The sequence below is a fragment of the Oryzias latipes genome, chromosome 5 (assembly GCF_053564925.1).
Source record: "Oryzias latipes strain Hd-rR chromosome 5, Olatipes_Hd-rR_3.1".
NCBI lineage: Eukaryota > Metazoa > Chordata > Actinopteri > Beloniformes > Adrianichthyidae > Oryzias > Oryzias latipes.
Genome location: NC_136241.1, coordinates 16,547,725 through 16,564,251, shown reverse-complemented (window position 1 = coordinate 16,564,251; position 16,527 = coordinate 16,547,725). Strand labels below are relative to the sequence as shown.

Below are 16,527 nucleotides of genomic sequence, written 5' to 3'. Positions count from 1 at the left end.
AATATATATTTTTTAATTCACATCATTAAAAAATATGTCCCGTTGCTCAAATAAAACGCAGTCATGATGTTCTGGGTGTCAAATGCTACTTTGACATCTTTCTCACAAGTAGTTTGGATCTGGAAAAAGAGGCACATTTGTGACACTGTGACAGATGCACTGAAAGTCCAACTGATGTGTGGAAAAGTAACCTCTTATCTTGACTTTGATTGAGTTTTATTTGTGTTTTTTTATTTTGTGTCTCAGTTTTCTTGTTCATTCACTTTGGTTCTGTCTCCACACCCTGCCAAGATCACAGCAAGCATATGATTAAAACAGCTTATTACAGTCGGGAATTATTCCTTAGTGCATTTAAAATGCCGTTGTTTCTTTTTAGTAGTTCCGTCTCAAATCCAGTGTGTTGTCAACGTCTGCTTTCAGGGATTTTCAGAGATCCTTTTTATGCCTCTGTGCTGCATTATTTTTTCATATGGAAAATAAATACATCTAAGTAACAACAGACAAAATGATCATTACATTTTTTGGGGGATTGCTACGAAACAATATAATAAATAGTATATTTTATTTACATGAGGAGGAAAAGTCAGACAATGTTCAAATCAAGTTTATTTCTGATTAAAAGCAAAGGCATGAGTAGATGAATCAACTGGTCAAACAAGGTCCTTGCTGCAAAATGCTTGTCCTGCACTCTTACATGATCTGAGGAAAACAAAAGAAGAAAAAAAATGTTGATGACTTTTAACAATTTGGATAGTTTCGCGTTTCGTCGTGAACATGCATTAAATTATGTTTTAAATCTTTCATTTTTGCATTTTTATTAATTTTCTCTCATACTGACCGAGTTCATCCAATCGATGTAGGCAGACACGCGGGTGAAGACGGTGGGCTTCTGGGGATAGTTGCATCCATATGCAGACCCGAAGCTGGTAATACCATGGACATAGTATTTGCCGCTAACCTGGCAGTTCAGAGGGCCTCCAGAGTCTCCCTGAAAGAAGAAAATGTCGATAAAATATTGTAAACTTCGTGATGTCAAATTTAAAATTTAATAAACTTTTAAAAGATACGTTTCTTAGAAATACATGGAAACCAATTTAGCAAAACTGGTTCAACAATTCTTTGGGAAGATGACTCACGTTGCATCCAGACTCAGCACCGCCTCCTGCGCACACCATGGTGGTCTTCACAGTGCTGCCCCACCAATCACTGCGGGAGCAGGTGCTATGGTCGACCACAGGAAGATAGGCCTCTTTGAGCTGGGATGACAGGCTACCACCGGCTGTCGAGCAGACGCAGTGATATTAAAGGGAAATGATCATCTGACATCGACAGGAGGTGGAAGGAACTTACTGGAAGTGAGTCCCCATCCGGTGATGTAACAGAGATTGTTGTGAGGCAGAATCTGCCCAGAGGGAGGAAGAGAAGCCAGCTGGACGTAAGAGTTCAGGGTGACGTCAGAGGCCAGTCTCAGAAGAGCAATGTCATACCTGACATGAATGGAAAAAATAAAAAGATTTTAAGAGAAGCCAGCTTTGTCTGAGGCCTTTTGTGACTTCATTTCACCTCCATTCTCTTAAAGCCAGGGTACTCAGAAGCTTTTGAGGCAGAATATTTCCTTCCTTGTGTGAACTTTCATAAATTACTCCACCAGGAGTATAACTACTAAGTATCTAGTTGTCAATTTGACAATTTTTTGTTTGTTGAAAGCCACGCCCTTTAGCCAAATTTGAAGTTGATTTACACTTAGATGTTGCACATCGTGAGAAATTCATCAGTGCATATGTTTTTGTCCTGGATTCTTTAAAAAAGTCTATATATCTGACACACCAGAAGGTATAAACACTGAAACACATGATCCAACAAGATCATATTGTAATTTGTATTTGAAGAAAAGGTGCCCAACAAGCATTAAGGTCCGCTGTCCAGCGTTTTCCAAACAGCACTGTTCCTACAGTATGTGATGGATCAAGGTGATCAGCAGCACATAGGAGGGAAAGCATGGAAACTGGAAAGAAATCAGCCCACAAGGGTTGGATCAAATTTCCAATTAATGCATGTGCCAAATGAAGATTAAGATTCTGTGCTGTTCCAAATCTTAAACCTGTTGCAAGAAAATTGTTTATAAAATGTTTTTAAAATAATAATAAAATATGCCTCAAAAATATATTCTGTCTACATTTTTCTTCTCATCCAAGTCACCATAAAAGAGGTCTGTCAAGCGTTAAACAAGATATTCCTGAAAATAATCTTTCAATGAGAAGTGTAGAGCTAATTGATGAGTCTTGCCTTTTGTTGGGATCTGTGACTATCATTTGAGGCTTTGATCAAATTTGAGCCCATTGCAAAACAGGTCATGTTTCCGAGCACATTGGAGCAGACCAAATGCATTCTGGAGTTGCAGCATAGTGTCTATGTGTCTGCATGGGCTTGACTTTCAGAGCCTAGAATGCAACAGTTTTTACAGTTCAAAACAAAAAATTAAAAAGTTCCCTTTGAAGAAAGAAAAAGAGCCTAAACGTCCGCCCTTACCCATTAGACACTCTGTTAGAGTCCCACTGGGGGTGGACATAAACTTGGCTCACACCGATGTACTGCTCTGTGCCACCGCTGCTGTAGATGTCATGTTCACCGAGAACAACGCGCCACGTCCTGCTGCTGCAGTGTTCAAAAAAGAAACCAACAAAAACCAAAAGTTAAAAAATGTCCCTTTGTTTACTTTGCACAAAACTTAATGCAGAAAGTAAACCGCAAATTTGAAGCTTCTTTGAACACAAGTCATTCAATCTAAACTTTGTTTGTCTAATCTACAGCAGATATTGCTGTGACATTAAATATTAAAGACCTTTTGTTATCCTGATAAAATTAGGAGCTTGTTAACATAAAAGAATTAGGTTTCAGCTTCAAGAAAAGATCTATAGCTGGAGGTGATTAGAGTTGTTTAACGATGTATACACAAGCAAAATATACTGGCTAAAGACTAATGTACATTTGATTCATAGTATTAGTAAAAACAAATACAAATAAAGCCTATATTGCTAAAAATTACTGTGTGCAGCGAATGATCAAAATACCTGTCCACACAGTGAGCAGCAGTCATAACCCAACCCCTCTGAATCAGGGTTCCCCCACACGTGTGGTAGTAACTGCCACCAGACAGGTACTGAAGAGAAATCTAAGGAGGGAAAAAACAAATCAGATGGGGATGTGCAAAACATTTAAAGATTCTAAGCCAGATTTGATTTAAATACAGCTTTTCCTTTTTCTGTCAAACTCCTGTCCAGCTTTGTCTGTCCACCTTTTTCATGCAAACTCGTTTTAACAGGTGGGTACCTGCCAGGGCCAGGAGTTGGGACTGGCCACTTCACCTCCCACAACTCTCTCTCTGATGTCCTCCAAGTACCTGGGCTGGTGCTCCAGCTCAGCCAGTACTGGTCAATCGAAACATTAAAAAAGAAAGTCAGATAAATCTTTACTATCATATTTTTCCCGACCAAAGCAAATTCAGTTCAGTTGGAGCAAAAAAATAAATAAATAGACATGGTGATAGAAAACAGGCTATAAGTAAATAGCTAAGTTTGACAAACACTGATCAGCTGTAAACAGTTATCCAGTGTGTAGTAGTCCTACCCAGGGCTGAGAGGCTGGTCAACAACAGAAACCTGAGCATGTTTGCGCGTTGGGTCAAAACCTTCCACTAAGAATGAAAGCTTCTCTCTGTCTTTTCTACCCAAAAGTAACCTTGAACTGATGCTGGCAATTCTCTCTGTTATGTTTCCTCAGACCAGATCCAAGTAATGCACCTGTGATTAGTCTCACACCCTTATCGCATTCTGTTTATACATGCCTCTTGGTCTCACTAGTGGAATATTGTCAAGGATTCATTTCAAAAATGTGTCATGGCATGACAAGGCTTCAAGCGATTCAGATGATGGGAGAAAGATTATCATACGTCGATTAAAAAACGCTGTTGGTAAATACATTCATGGAAAGAGGGGATGTTTTTGGCTTTCATAACTTATGTTTGTCTTTTAAACTGTCATTTTGGTTTTTGGCATCCTTTGGACATGGTTGGTTTACCTTGGTAAACAGGAAAAATTGGCTTTGTCTGGACAACACCCACAAGCTGCCTTTATAAGCAAAATGTTTTTATTTGGGTTTGCCAGTTCTTGTATTATATATATATATATATATATATATATATATATATATCCTCCTCTCTGAGAAAAGAACATAGCAACCTCCCTGAACAGAATCCAGTAACCATCACAGTGGCAGACATCCAAGAAAGAGTCTCAGGTATGAAGAACTGGACAGCACCGGGCCCTGACATGATACATGCCTACTGGCTAAAGAAGCTTACCGCACTCCACGAGCGCCTGGCAGCACAAATGAACCAGCTGCTAAGAGATGGGACTCACCCCGAATGGCTAACAAAAGGGCGAACGATCCTGATCCAGAAGGATCCCTCAAAGGGTGCAGTCCCATCCAACTACCGGCCAATAACCTGTCTGTCCACAACATGGAAGCTCATGTCAGGCATCATTGCAACAAAGATAAATAGGCACATGGATCAATTCATGAGTAACACACAGAAGGGCATTGGTAGAGACTCCAGAGGAGCCAAACACCAACTCCTGGTCGACAGAACAGTCGCTCAAGACTGCAAGTCACGACACACCAACCTGTGCACAGCCTGGATTGATTACAAGAAGGCCTATGACTCAATGCCACACACATGGATCACTGAATGCTTGGAGCTGTACAACATCAACAGGACTCTAAGAGCCTTCATAGGAAACTCAATGAAGCTGTGGAAAACCACCCTTGAAGCCAATGGGAAGCCACTTGCACAAGTGTCCATCAAATGTGGGATATACCAAGGTGATGCTCTGTCCCCACTGCTGTTCTGCATAGGTCTCAACCCCCTCAGTCAAATAATCACCAAGACTGGCTATGGATACCGACTCAGAAATGGGGCCAACATCAGTCACCTCCTCTACATGGATGACATCAAGCTATATGCTAAGAGCGAGCGTGACATTGACTCCCTGATCCACACCACCAGGATCTACAGTACTGACATTGGGATGTCATTCGGGCTCGAGAAATGCAGCGGGATGGTGACAAAGAGAGGCAAGGTAGTCCACACAGGAGGGGTCTCACTCCCAGAAGGAACAATAGCAGACATCGAGGACAGTTACAAGTACCTTGGAATTCCACAGGCAAATGGCAACCTGGAGCAGTCAACAAGGAAAGCTGCAACAGCTAAATACCTCCAACGAGTAAGGCAAGTCCTGAGAAGCCAGCTCAATGGCAAAAATAAGACCCGGGCAATAAACAGCTACGCACTGCCTGTTATCAGATATCCTGCAGGAATAATAAGATGGCCAAAGGAAGAGATACAGACCACGGATGTTAAAACACGAAAGCTCCTCACCATGCAAGGAGGGTTCCATCCCAAATCCAGCACCCTGAGACTGTATGCTAGCCGCAAGGAAGGAGGCCGAGGACTAATGAGCGTAGAAGCCACTATCCAGGATGAAACATCCAAGATCCATGAGTACATCAAGCTCAAGGCCCCAACTGACAGTGTGCTCAGTGAATGTCTCAGGCAATGGAGAGCAGAGGATACAGTGCTGGAGGACAGATCCTCATGGGAGGACAAACCCCTGCATGGGATGTACCCCCGGACCATAACTGAAGTGGCTGATATCAAGAAGTCCTACCAATGGCTAGAAAGGGCTGGCCTACAGGACAGCACCGAAGCACTCATCCTGGCAGCCCAGGAACAAGCCCTGAGCACCAGAGCAATAGAGGCTCAGATCTACCACACCAGACAAGACCCAAGGTGTAGGCTGTGCAAAGAAGCGCCTGAAACAATCCAGCACATAACTGCAGGGTGTAAGATGCTGGCAGGGAAAGCATACATGGAGCGCCACAATCAAGTGGCTGGAATAATATACAGGAACATGTGTCCAGAATATGAACTGGAAACCCCAAGGTCAAAATGGGAAACACCTCCGAAGGTGGTAGAGAATGAGAGGGCAAAGATCCTGTGGGACTTCCAGATCCAGACTGATAGGATGGTAATGGCGAACCAACCAGACATTGTAATGGTGGATAAAGAACAGAGGAAAGCCGTTGTGGTGGATGTGGCAGTGCCAAGCGATGGGAACATCAGGAAGAAGGAACATGAGAAACTGGAGAAATACCAGGGACTCAGAGAAGAACTGGAGAAAGCATGGAAAGTGAAGGTGACAGTGGTGCCTGTGGTAATTGGAGCACTCGGGGCAGTAACCCCCAAGCTGGAGGAGTGGCTACAACAGATACCTGGAAAGACCTCAGACCTCTCAGTCCAGAAAAGCGCAGTGCTAGGAACAGCTAAGATACTGCGCAGGACCCACAAGCTCCCAGGCCTCTGGTAGAGGACCCGAGCTTGGAGGAGAAGCCACCCGCGGAGGGTGAGAGGGGCGTTTTATAAATATATATATATATATATATATATATATATATATATATATATATAGCTACTTTATGCAAGGCCATATTTCAAATGAGATGTTGTAAAATGACTTCAACTTAAGGAATTGCATCAGGCAACGAGGAGTAAGTCAAAAACAATAAATTCCTATCAAAATTGCTGGTTTTTTATCTACCAAGAAGAGGTTAAAAAAGAAAAATAGCTCAATCATGCAAGGTTTTCTGACTGGTTCTCAAAGATGTCAATAACCTGGAGGTATGTTTAATTTGTCTAGAAAATTCTACAGAACCTTACATTTTTCAGATACTTTTTCATCTGTCAGAAAAAACTTCATAAAAACTTCTAAAAGTTGTTATTTTTTCTATTTAAATGCACAGTCATTCCTACAATAGTTCCTGTTTTAATCCTAATAATTTCATTTACTGTTTTAGATAGCAATGCTTGAAGTTGATTGGATCATATCGGAGATGTGTCAACTGAGCAGCAAAAGAAAATGTTTTGTCTAATGTGAGAGTTGCACAGAATTCCAACTAAAGTACAATTTTGTTCTTCCGACTTAATAAAAACAAACAAAACAAAAATGTAAGCACAATAAATTCTATATGTTTTTGATCATTTAAAGTGATTTTAAGCCAACGAGAGAATGCTATGTGCCGTCTTAACCCTTATGCTATCCTATGACCCCACCCTTACATTGACGTGTTCTCCCTACCATGACAAAGGTGGATAAAGGTGAAGAGGATTTCATGTAATCCATGGACACCAGTGAAGATCACAAATCATTGAAGAAAAAAGGTTCACCGCACTGTCTAGTGGGTCTGGATGACCCAACTCCCAATGTTAAAGTGCCTAGGATAGCACAAGGGTTAAAGCTTAACTGAATGTTACTTTTGTTGAGGAAGCAGAGGAACAGGAAATGAGGTGTCATTAATAACCAAATAAAAGGATTAGAATTTAACATTCCATAAAATGTTAGCACATCCCAGGAATGAAATACAGTTAACCTTGAGACACCCATTTGTAAAAATAGAGTCTAAAATCTTTACAGATTTGTAAACTCTACCTGCTTACCTAAAAAAAACATTGAACAATAATAAAGATCTGCCTTTTACAGAGATAGTTGATATTCAACTGAGTATTGTAGTAACAATATTTAAGGCAATGGTAAAAGGATGACTATGTGAAAGGATAACATTTCTGTCAGCACTAGAAGAAAGCAGCCAATAATTAGGACTTACCCGAGTCAAATTGAGAATTCTAACATTGACATCTTTTGTCATCTTTTGTCATCTCCTTGGGAACAATGAGCTGCAGACAGAGCCACACGTGGTAACCATTTGGTGGTTTAACCCTCCAATCCCACCCCTTAATGCTAAGGGAGACATTGGGTCCCATTTTTAGAATATTCGGATGGGTATGGATTCACAAGATTCCAGTCTCAGGGTGGAGACTCTGCCACAAGGCCACTAATGTGTTAGCTATTGAGTTGTCTGGAGTACTGTAGGGGAACACTCTTAAAACATCCAACAAACAGTAGAAAACATCGCATTGCACGGTAGGATCAAACTCAAAATTGGGTTGTGTTTTATTTTTTCTGAAATACAATACAAGCATTTTCATGACCGAGTCGCATAGGGAAAAAGAAAACAAACAAAATGGTCAAGTCAAATCCAGATTGCTTAGTGTGTCTTAATGACTGCAATCCTCAATATCAACACCAGAAATCTTTGTGTTTGTGTGCGGGGTCAAAACTCAACAATAAATGATCCCTTCTCTCCATCTTACCTGGACTTGACCTTGAACAGATGCAGGAAAATACGACTGTGCTTTTCCCCCTGACAAAAGCCAACTATGCACCTGCGATTTGTCTCACACGTTGTCACATGCTGTAAAAACAGACCTCTAACCTTCACCAAGCAAACACTGTCAAAAACCTAGAATCAAGAATGTCTAAAAGAGGGATTTTTTTTGGGGTGACATACTTTAAGGGGATTGTTCCATATTAATTTTTTAAGTTAAGAAATGTTTTTAGCAAAATAGATATATGCTTAAAGTTCTATTGTTATTCCTAACTTAAAACAAACATTACCACATGACATTTTAAAAAACAACTACTGGTAATGTGATGAGGTATTTAAGTTTACAGACATTTGAAATATGTTTAAATCAGAATATGTAGAGCCAGCTTTCAACAAACTGTCTTCTTCTTTAAAGTCAGAAACCAGAGCAAAAAAAAAAAGTTTAGACATTAGTTTTTAATCAGCTGATAAACAAAACAATTTAGTGAAAGTTATGGCACATATATGATCCCAAAACAGTGTCACTTTTTCTCTAAACATTAACACTTCACGTGTTATCTGTTTGACATTGAAACCAGGCAATATTGTTTGAGCCCAACACTAGAGGGGACTAAAGACTAACAAAAACATGACTACAAAGTGGGAAATCTCAGCTGGGCAACACAGGCATTCACGCACAGACCATCTCATCTGCATTTTACTGCAGTCCAAGGATTTGGCTTTTTAGACTTAATTCATGCAACTCTCATGCAACCATTTTGGAGCTTTTTTGTTTCGACTGAATTTAGCAAAAAAAATTGCATTTTTAAAATCACCAGTTATAAACTTGATGATGGAAGAGATTTCCGTGCGTTTTTTTGCATTTTAAATTACAAAATGAATCGCAAGAAGATTACAGTACTTTTTAAAAACCCATTTTATCATTTTTAGCAAGTCAGGCATGAGTTCTAACAATAGGATTTTGGACAATAGGAGGACAGATCCTAATTAGACAGAAAGTCATTAAAACTGCATGGATTTTTGGATTATTGCCTTATCGGGCTATTGAAGAGATAACCGTGCTGGCTGGTAATTGAGCTAGCCCCCTGACACAAAGGGAAAAAGGTCCTAATACTGCAATACTTCTCCTCCCTTCCCCTGTTTCAATAATGTCCTATAGAGCATCCTCATCTGCTCTGAAGTTCTCATGTACCCCTACACCAACCTTTCCTCACAGAGGCATGAATCAAACAACAAGATCAAAGACAGGAAGTGCTGGGCATGTGTTAATTAGAGATGTTTGTACATGATACAGCTTCCCCTCATTAATGAGCCGTCATTTTGGCTGCTGTAAAAATGGCTCACACCAGCCAGTGAATTGAGAAAAAAAAGTAAAAGGGAAGCAATGATAGGGACTGTGAAAGAGAATGTGGTCAGTTATCCTAGGGGAGAAGAAGATATTTTAAATTTACCCATGTGACATGAAATGTACCTGAATGAAAAAAAACTTTTAAAAACACATAAAAAGAGGTGAAGACATTTTCTTTTGGGTTTTAAGCACAAATGTCATCAGGGAAGATGGCAAAAACACAGTAATTACTTGGAAGTTTTACAGCCGCAAGATGGAACCGTGAAGTTAATTTTATTTTTAGACAGCAATATGGGGAAAAGCGTGATCAAGATAAAACTTGATCAAGATTCATTACAACATGTTGAGCACAGCATGCCCATAGAAACAAAATGTGCAAAAACATGTTTGCCCTACATGCTCACAAAGTGGTTTACAGCTTTGATATTTCCTATGGGCGACCTACCGTACAGGTTTGCCCATTTTTCATCTGCAGACAGCCCGTATCCAGCTGTAAGAGCAGTTGTGACTAAAGCATATGCTGAGGACAGAGGAGTATACCATTCCATCATCCAAGTTTAAATCCTAAAACAAGTCAAAAAAGCCTCATGGTTGCTCCATAATGGACATGAATAAGGTCTGCCCTGAGTCTCTCAAGTCTCTGGATGTTGTAGGCCTGTCTTGGATAACACAGCTTTGCAGCATTATGTGGTGATCAGGATCAGAGTGAGCAAAAGATTAATTGTGATTGATAAATAGAAAAGTTTAATGGCTACAGTAATGTGGTTGCTGTATTAATCATTTGTAACGAAGATGATCATGAGCTTTTGGCCATGCATGAAATAACAAAATCTCTAGTACAAATGGGTAAAATAAGGTGACTGGGTTCTACTTTAGAAATGGAGCAAGGAGCTCCATCACCCAGAGGGACCTCAGAGTGGAGTTGCTCAGGCATCTCCTTTGGATGGCCTCCTGGACACTTCCCTGGGAAGGTATTTCGGGATTGTGGTACTGTGTCTCTCAGCTGGCCTGGAAGCACCTTTGGGGCCCCTTAGGTCAGCTGAGAAAAGTTGCTTTGGAGAGAAGAGTCTGAAGATCTCTGCTTAGACTCCTACCCTACGTTGGACATATTTTAAAAAAGCAACCTGCTAGAGATTTTTTTTCTCTCATCATAAGTAATTATCTTGTGTGCTGTAATCCCTTATGTTTAACTAAAATGCGATAAAAAAATAATTGAAACCCAAACAGAACTGGTAAATTAAAAAACCAATGACCAAGAAAATTATAACTACAAAAACAGTGATTTTGAAAGTGTATTGATTTTTTAATTTAAAAATGGGTTCAAAGATTTTGTGATTTTCTTTTTTTTTTGGTCTCTCTCAATTTCAATTTGTTGTTCTTATGCATTTCAACTATTGTATTCAAAATAAGGGCTAAAATTAAATAGTACTAAAATGGTTAAATTGTGTGTAAACCACTTCACCTTCAATGCAGCAACAGCCCTTTCTTATCACCCCTTTTTTGCTTTTTCTCTTATTTTCAGAATAACAAACATTTGCACGCGCTGACTGAGACATTATACTATACCACAATGTCCTAATCATCGTCCCTTGGGCATTTACACTTTCTCCTTCAGGTCAGAGAAATGTGTATGTATCAATGCAGTCATGCGCCTTCCAGGGTGACAGCCATGAAGCTGATGCACTGGTCTGTTTGCAGCCTTTAATTGCTATTATTCCAAGTAAAAGGAATCAATATGTCCTACTAGCCCAATCTCTCCATCTCTCTTAAATTTTAAACAGATTGGGTTTTCTTGATGTTGTTTTCTCTCCCATTTTTCTTTTATATTTTTTTTAATTAATTTCTGGTTTGCCATAAAGGATTTGGGGTTGTGTGCTTGATGAGACCATGATAAACAGGGTGTAGTGGTAGCTTGGAACTAAGGACACATGATCTGCTATTGATAAAAGGGACTGAAGTCTTGTAGAATATTACTCAACAAATACTTTGGTTGCTGTTGCTTTTAAGTTTTTGACTGCTCCTGTCTCCAAGTGCCCGGATGAAATGCAAGGTTGGGTCAGGAAGGACATCTAGCATAAAACAATAGGAGGCTGCTGTACCTAAACCTATTTTCTTTAATTGAGGAGTAAAAAAATGTGTGATTAAAAACTGACCTCACACCATGTTGGGTTAATCACAAGTCCTTCGACGATATTCATGCGTATCATACATAATGAAAAGGTAAATACGCTCCTAGCGAAAGAAAATGTTTTTTTACAAGACCCACCAATAACGAAAATACAAAATGATCTTAAGATGAGATGAGTAAATTTTTCAGTTGCTGTATATATATATATATATATATATATATATATATATATATATATATATATATATATATATGTGTGTGTGTGTATATATATATATATATATATATATATATATATATATATATATATATATATATATATATATATGTGTGTGTGTATATATGTGTTATGTATGTATTTATTTGTGTGCCACAAATGTCCGTATGATTAAAGCTAGAAACACAAAAGAAGCTTCTGCAGTAGTCTTTTCTTAGCATGTCTTCATTACATTGTACAGTTACTGAACACCTGTCATCAGTTGTCAAAGTAATTATTCCCAGAGGGAAAATGTTGAAAATAACTCATTATAAACACTTCATCTTTCTAATGCTGCACTGCAGTCTGGTTTATGAGTGCAAGTTAAAGATGAGAAGATAAAAAAATGATGTTGTAATTGAAAATGGGCTGCACAAAATATGTGATTATAGGCTGGTTTTTATAAGTTTTTTTTTAATGTAGGCTTATTGTGATTAATTCCTTTGCTATAAAAAGTCTTATTAAGGAATAATTCAAAAAGATTTGCAGCGGTTTTTTGCTGAACACCAAGTTTGGTGCGCAACTTAACAGAAATACCACATGTTTCTCTTAATCTGGGTTCTTGAACTCTAATCTGTAACACTACAGGCTTTTTCAAACGCCATTTTTTTGTCTGCTCCTGATTCACCACAATTTGAATAAAGAAATACTCAGAAAACCTATTTTAAGCTTTAAGTTCTTTATATATGCCCTCCATCAGGAGAAAAAAATCACAGTTTTTATTGGAGTGGGTCTTTAAACATATGTGTCTCAGACATGTGGAGCCGGACACTCTTTACTGAACAGTACTGCTGAGTGTCATGAATGAAGTTACAACATAGTGTTGGGGGTTAAGTGAAACCATATGTATATTTTAAAATGCATTGTCCTACACATGAAAACAAGTCATTGAGAGGCACTCCTGTTCTTTGATCATTGAAATGTTTCTCACAAGAGAAAGTCTGAGTTGGGCAAAAATTTAGTTCCCACACTGCACCATAGTCAGACTTCCCTTCTGAACAATAGCCAATCACTTTGAACTCTGCAGCCATAATGAGTTTACAAGCAAATGTGCAATCACTAACAGATTTGAGGAGCGTGAAAACATACAGAACAGTATACTAATGATTCGTTTTTCTCCCCAAAAAATTGTTTATGTACTTTTTTATTATGTAGATACTAAGACAGAATCTTAAAACTTTACTCTGTGTATAGATCTGGTCATTTGTAGCAACAACAAAAGTGATATAATTTTAAAATCTATGCACTGATACATTTGCTATTGTTCTGTGATATCGTTTGGGATTAAGGGCCGTGTGATTAGCGCAAAGAGTTTATCAACAATGAAAACCAATTTACTCATAAAAATAATAATATTCTGCACTGCACTGAGTACATTTATCAATATGACTGTGATATATCATCTAGATTATGAAAAAATATATTTTTCAGACATTCTCACTGAAAAGTTGGAAAGTAAACGTATTAGCCAAAATATGCACATCAGTGTTCTATATACTGCATAACCACTGGTCTTACAGGAAAATATATTTATCTTTTTTCTTATCAAGAAGGAGAGTCTAAGGGCAGAGATGCCCAGTTTAACTTAGTCTCGTTACTTTAGTTTAGCAATTACCTACTGTATTTAATGACCGATTCCATGTTCCACAATTACAGGCATGACGCCCATTGAGACAACTATTGTTGTAATAATAGGTTATGTAAATATAATTGAATTGAATTATACTGTGAAATTTGCAAGTTGTCCTTGAAATTTGGACAACCTGCAAAGAAATGTATACCCTTAAAAAGCAGAACAGGTCAAAGTACTGTGCTCTTTGTCGGAAAAGACATTTGGTAGTAGTAAGGCATTTGATGGCAAACTCCTGTAATGCTGATAAAAGTGTCCTTGACTGATAATGACCATTGCCAGCCAAGGTAGGAGGCATTTGTCTGGACTGGGACCTGCAAACACTCATTATCAGATCTAGCAACCATCTGTCTGTAAAAGACCTTGTTTGTCTCCCTCTGTTGATGGCATCCTCTGGATCAGCACCAAAATAAAAACCAATCACCTTAATGTAGGTTTACTGCTGTGATTGAAAACTGACTAAAATCAAAACGGTCGACTGGCTTTTGCCCCTTCTTTGTCTTACCTTTTCAGCGATAACTTAGGTGACTTGTCAATGAGGCCCTGGAGTGTACTTGCACTCACTGCCAGCTCCCCCTGAGTTTCTTGGCAAACAGCATACCCTTGGCCAAAATAGGAGCCAGTCTGCATGGAGAGAGCTGACAGAAGACAACAAAAGAGGAAGGAGAAGAAAGATTGTATAATCTTCCCCTGTGCGTGAGCCCTCACTTTTCACAAATGTAATCCAAATTAAATATTGTGGGAGGTTTTAGCTCACTATCTGTTATGGACTTGTTGGTTCCATTAATGGTAACACGAATCCATTTCTTTTTTTTTTTCCTTCAAAACTTTTGTATACTCTTTGACATAGTACTTAAGATGTGTCATCCACAGCTAAAATTGTTTGCTTAGCACCATGTACAACAATGTACAATAATTACAGTTCCTACATCCACAAGGCTTAGTACAGCCGATGTAGTATAAACTGATAGCATTTTCAGAATGAAAAGAAGTCTGCTTTTCCAGTGGACCACAGATAAGCTGAAATGAGCTGCAGCCAGCTAACTCATTAAAATGTTAACAAAAAGGAACATTAATGGAGAAGACAGCATGGCAAGGAGGTGGAGACACTACAGAGAAAAAAGTAAATATATATAGGGAATGACACAAATGTAGAAAAGCTAGGCCTATTTCAACTTTCTTATGCCTTTTAAGCAACACATAAACATGGAAATTCAGTGTTTAGATATAGACAATTGCCATAATATGGGTCTGTACTAAGATCAAATAACACAAATGAAAAAATATATATTGAACAATGAAAATGTATGTGAGAAAAAAACAAGTTTCTGTCTTTGGCCACAAAATCTGTTCTCAACTGCAAGAAGCAAATATACTGCAACTGTAGATACAGCTGGACTGACAAGTAATTTCATAAACTAAGGTGAGAGCTTACTCTCCAACCTAATGCTGTTTCTTCTCCCCACTATGCAACGTAAAAAATATTGCAGCCTATCCTTTTGTCAATATAAAAGCAGACAGTCCTTGCAGGATTTTTGTGCAGTTAAACCTTGTGTGGCCTTTTGTTGGAGATAATGGAGTCTTTAAATGTTTTTGAGCAAAACACACTCTGAGCAGGTTCACTATATTCATTTATTTATTTATTTTACTTGTCCTGTCCAACAGCTGGGCAAACAGATGAGAGCTGAAGGCCTCTTGTGTTGGACATATTTTACTTTTACAACAGGGGTTATGAATCTTCTGACAAACCAGAGGTTTGCCTGAATAACCCCTTTTGTAATCGAGGCCAAACTTTATTCATTTTAATCGTATTTGAAAATCTTTGGTGTTGGACCGGGTGGATAAAGAAAAGGAGGAAAGAAGAGAGAGGGATATTAGAGAGGGGGGTATAGGAGGGTGATTATAGAAAGGGGGGGTAAAACCATGAATCAGCATAAAGCAACAAGTTTCTGGATGGTTGTACTCATTACGGTGAGGTTCAGATGTAATACACGTCTATAAGGGCGGGGCCTGTCCACACACACACTCAAATGTTATAAACACATCTGTGGGCTGCAAAAATGTTATCATGTCAACATGTACACAATACAAATATTGTTCCCACACGCATAGTTATGCCTTCAGACCAACTAATGTGAAATAGTTCATTCAATCATGCTAAATATTAGTGCAAAGGTGAGCTAACACCTGTGCTCAAGTGAGTGTTTATATTCTTCTAAAATGGATGATGGAATGTAAAAGAGGGAGGCATAGTGCCCAGTCATCCCCACACCAAGAGCCCCGCCGCAGCAGCAGCGGCAGCCAGAACCCCCCCCAACACCCGCAGCAGATAGAGAACAACCGCGCCCCGGGCGATCACATCCGCCACCCAGGCCAGGGCCAGCAGGACCACCACGGGGGCCCCCAGAGCCAGAGAGCAGGGAGGCATAGGGGGGCAGAGAGTGCAGCTCCAGCCCAACCAGGAGAGCAGCCCACCCACCGCGCCGGGAGGGCCCAACGCAGGGCCCCGCCCCAGAAGAGCGCCCACAGCCAGTATATTCATTTTTAATCCAGCACTGCTCAGACCACGGAGACCACATTAGCAGCGCTTAGTTCCATTTGTATATTAAGAACTAATGAAAATTTTTCACAAATTTGTGAAAATATATTTAATGTTGTCATTTTGTTAAGTGTAATTAATTAGCACCAGTAATTAGCAGTATCTACAAAACCAGTTTTTAATCAAAAGATTTATTTATAATCTTGGACTTTGATAAAAGCCCCATAAAGTCTTGTTAAAAGTGTACAATAGCTTAAATCTTGTATTTGGCTTTCTGGGAAATAAAAAAAAAATGTATTCACATTTCAATAATGCGTTATCTCTTTAAAGAAGCATATATTACACA

General features: G+C 39.0%; 1 protein-coding gene across 2 annotated transcripts; it reads right to left on the bottom strand.

The window, feature by feature from the left end:
• Window positions 1–588: 588 nt before the first annotated feature.
• Window positions 589–3,788, bottom strand: LOC101156080 (elastase-1). 2 transcript variants are annotated; one of them, XM_004068819.4, is made up of 8 exons: window positions 3,628–3,788; window positions 3,331–3,428; window positions 3,072–3,172; window positions 2,530–2,655; window positions 1,351–1,487; window positions 1,137–1,279; window positions 839–988; window positions 589–699 (listed from the first exon to the last, which is right to left on the bottom strand). In XM_004068819.4, exons 1-8 carry the CDS (start codon window positions 3,665–3,667, stop codon window positions 691–693), a joined length of 804 nt encoding a protein of 267 aa, XP_004068867.1. In that variant the 5' UTR covers window positions 3,668–3,788; the 3' UTR covers window positions 589–690. The 2 variants fall into 2 exon arrangements, with proteins under 2 accessions (XP_004068867.1, XP_023810728.1); XM_023954960.1 differs by lacking the exon at window positions 589–699 and having other exon boundaries at window positions 803–988.
• Between the last annotated feature and the right edge of the window lie 12,739 nt (window positions 3,789–16,527).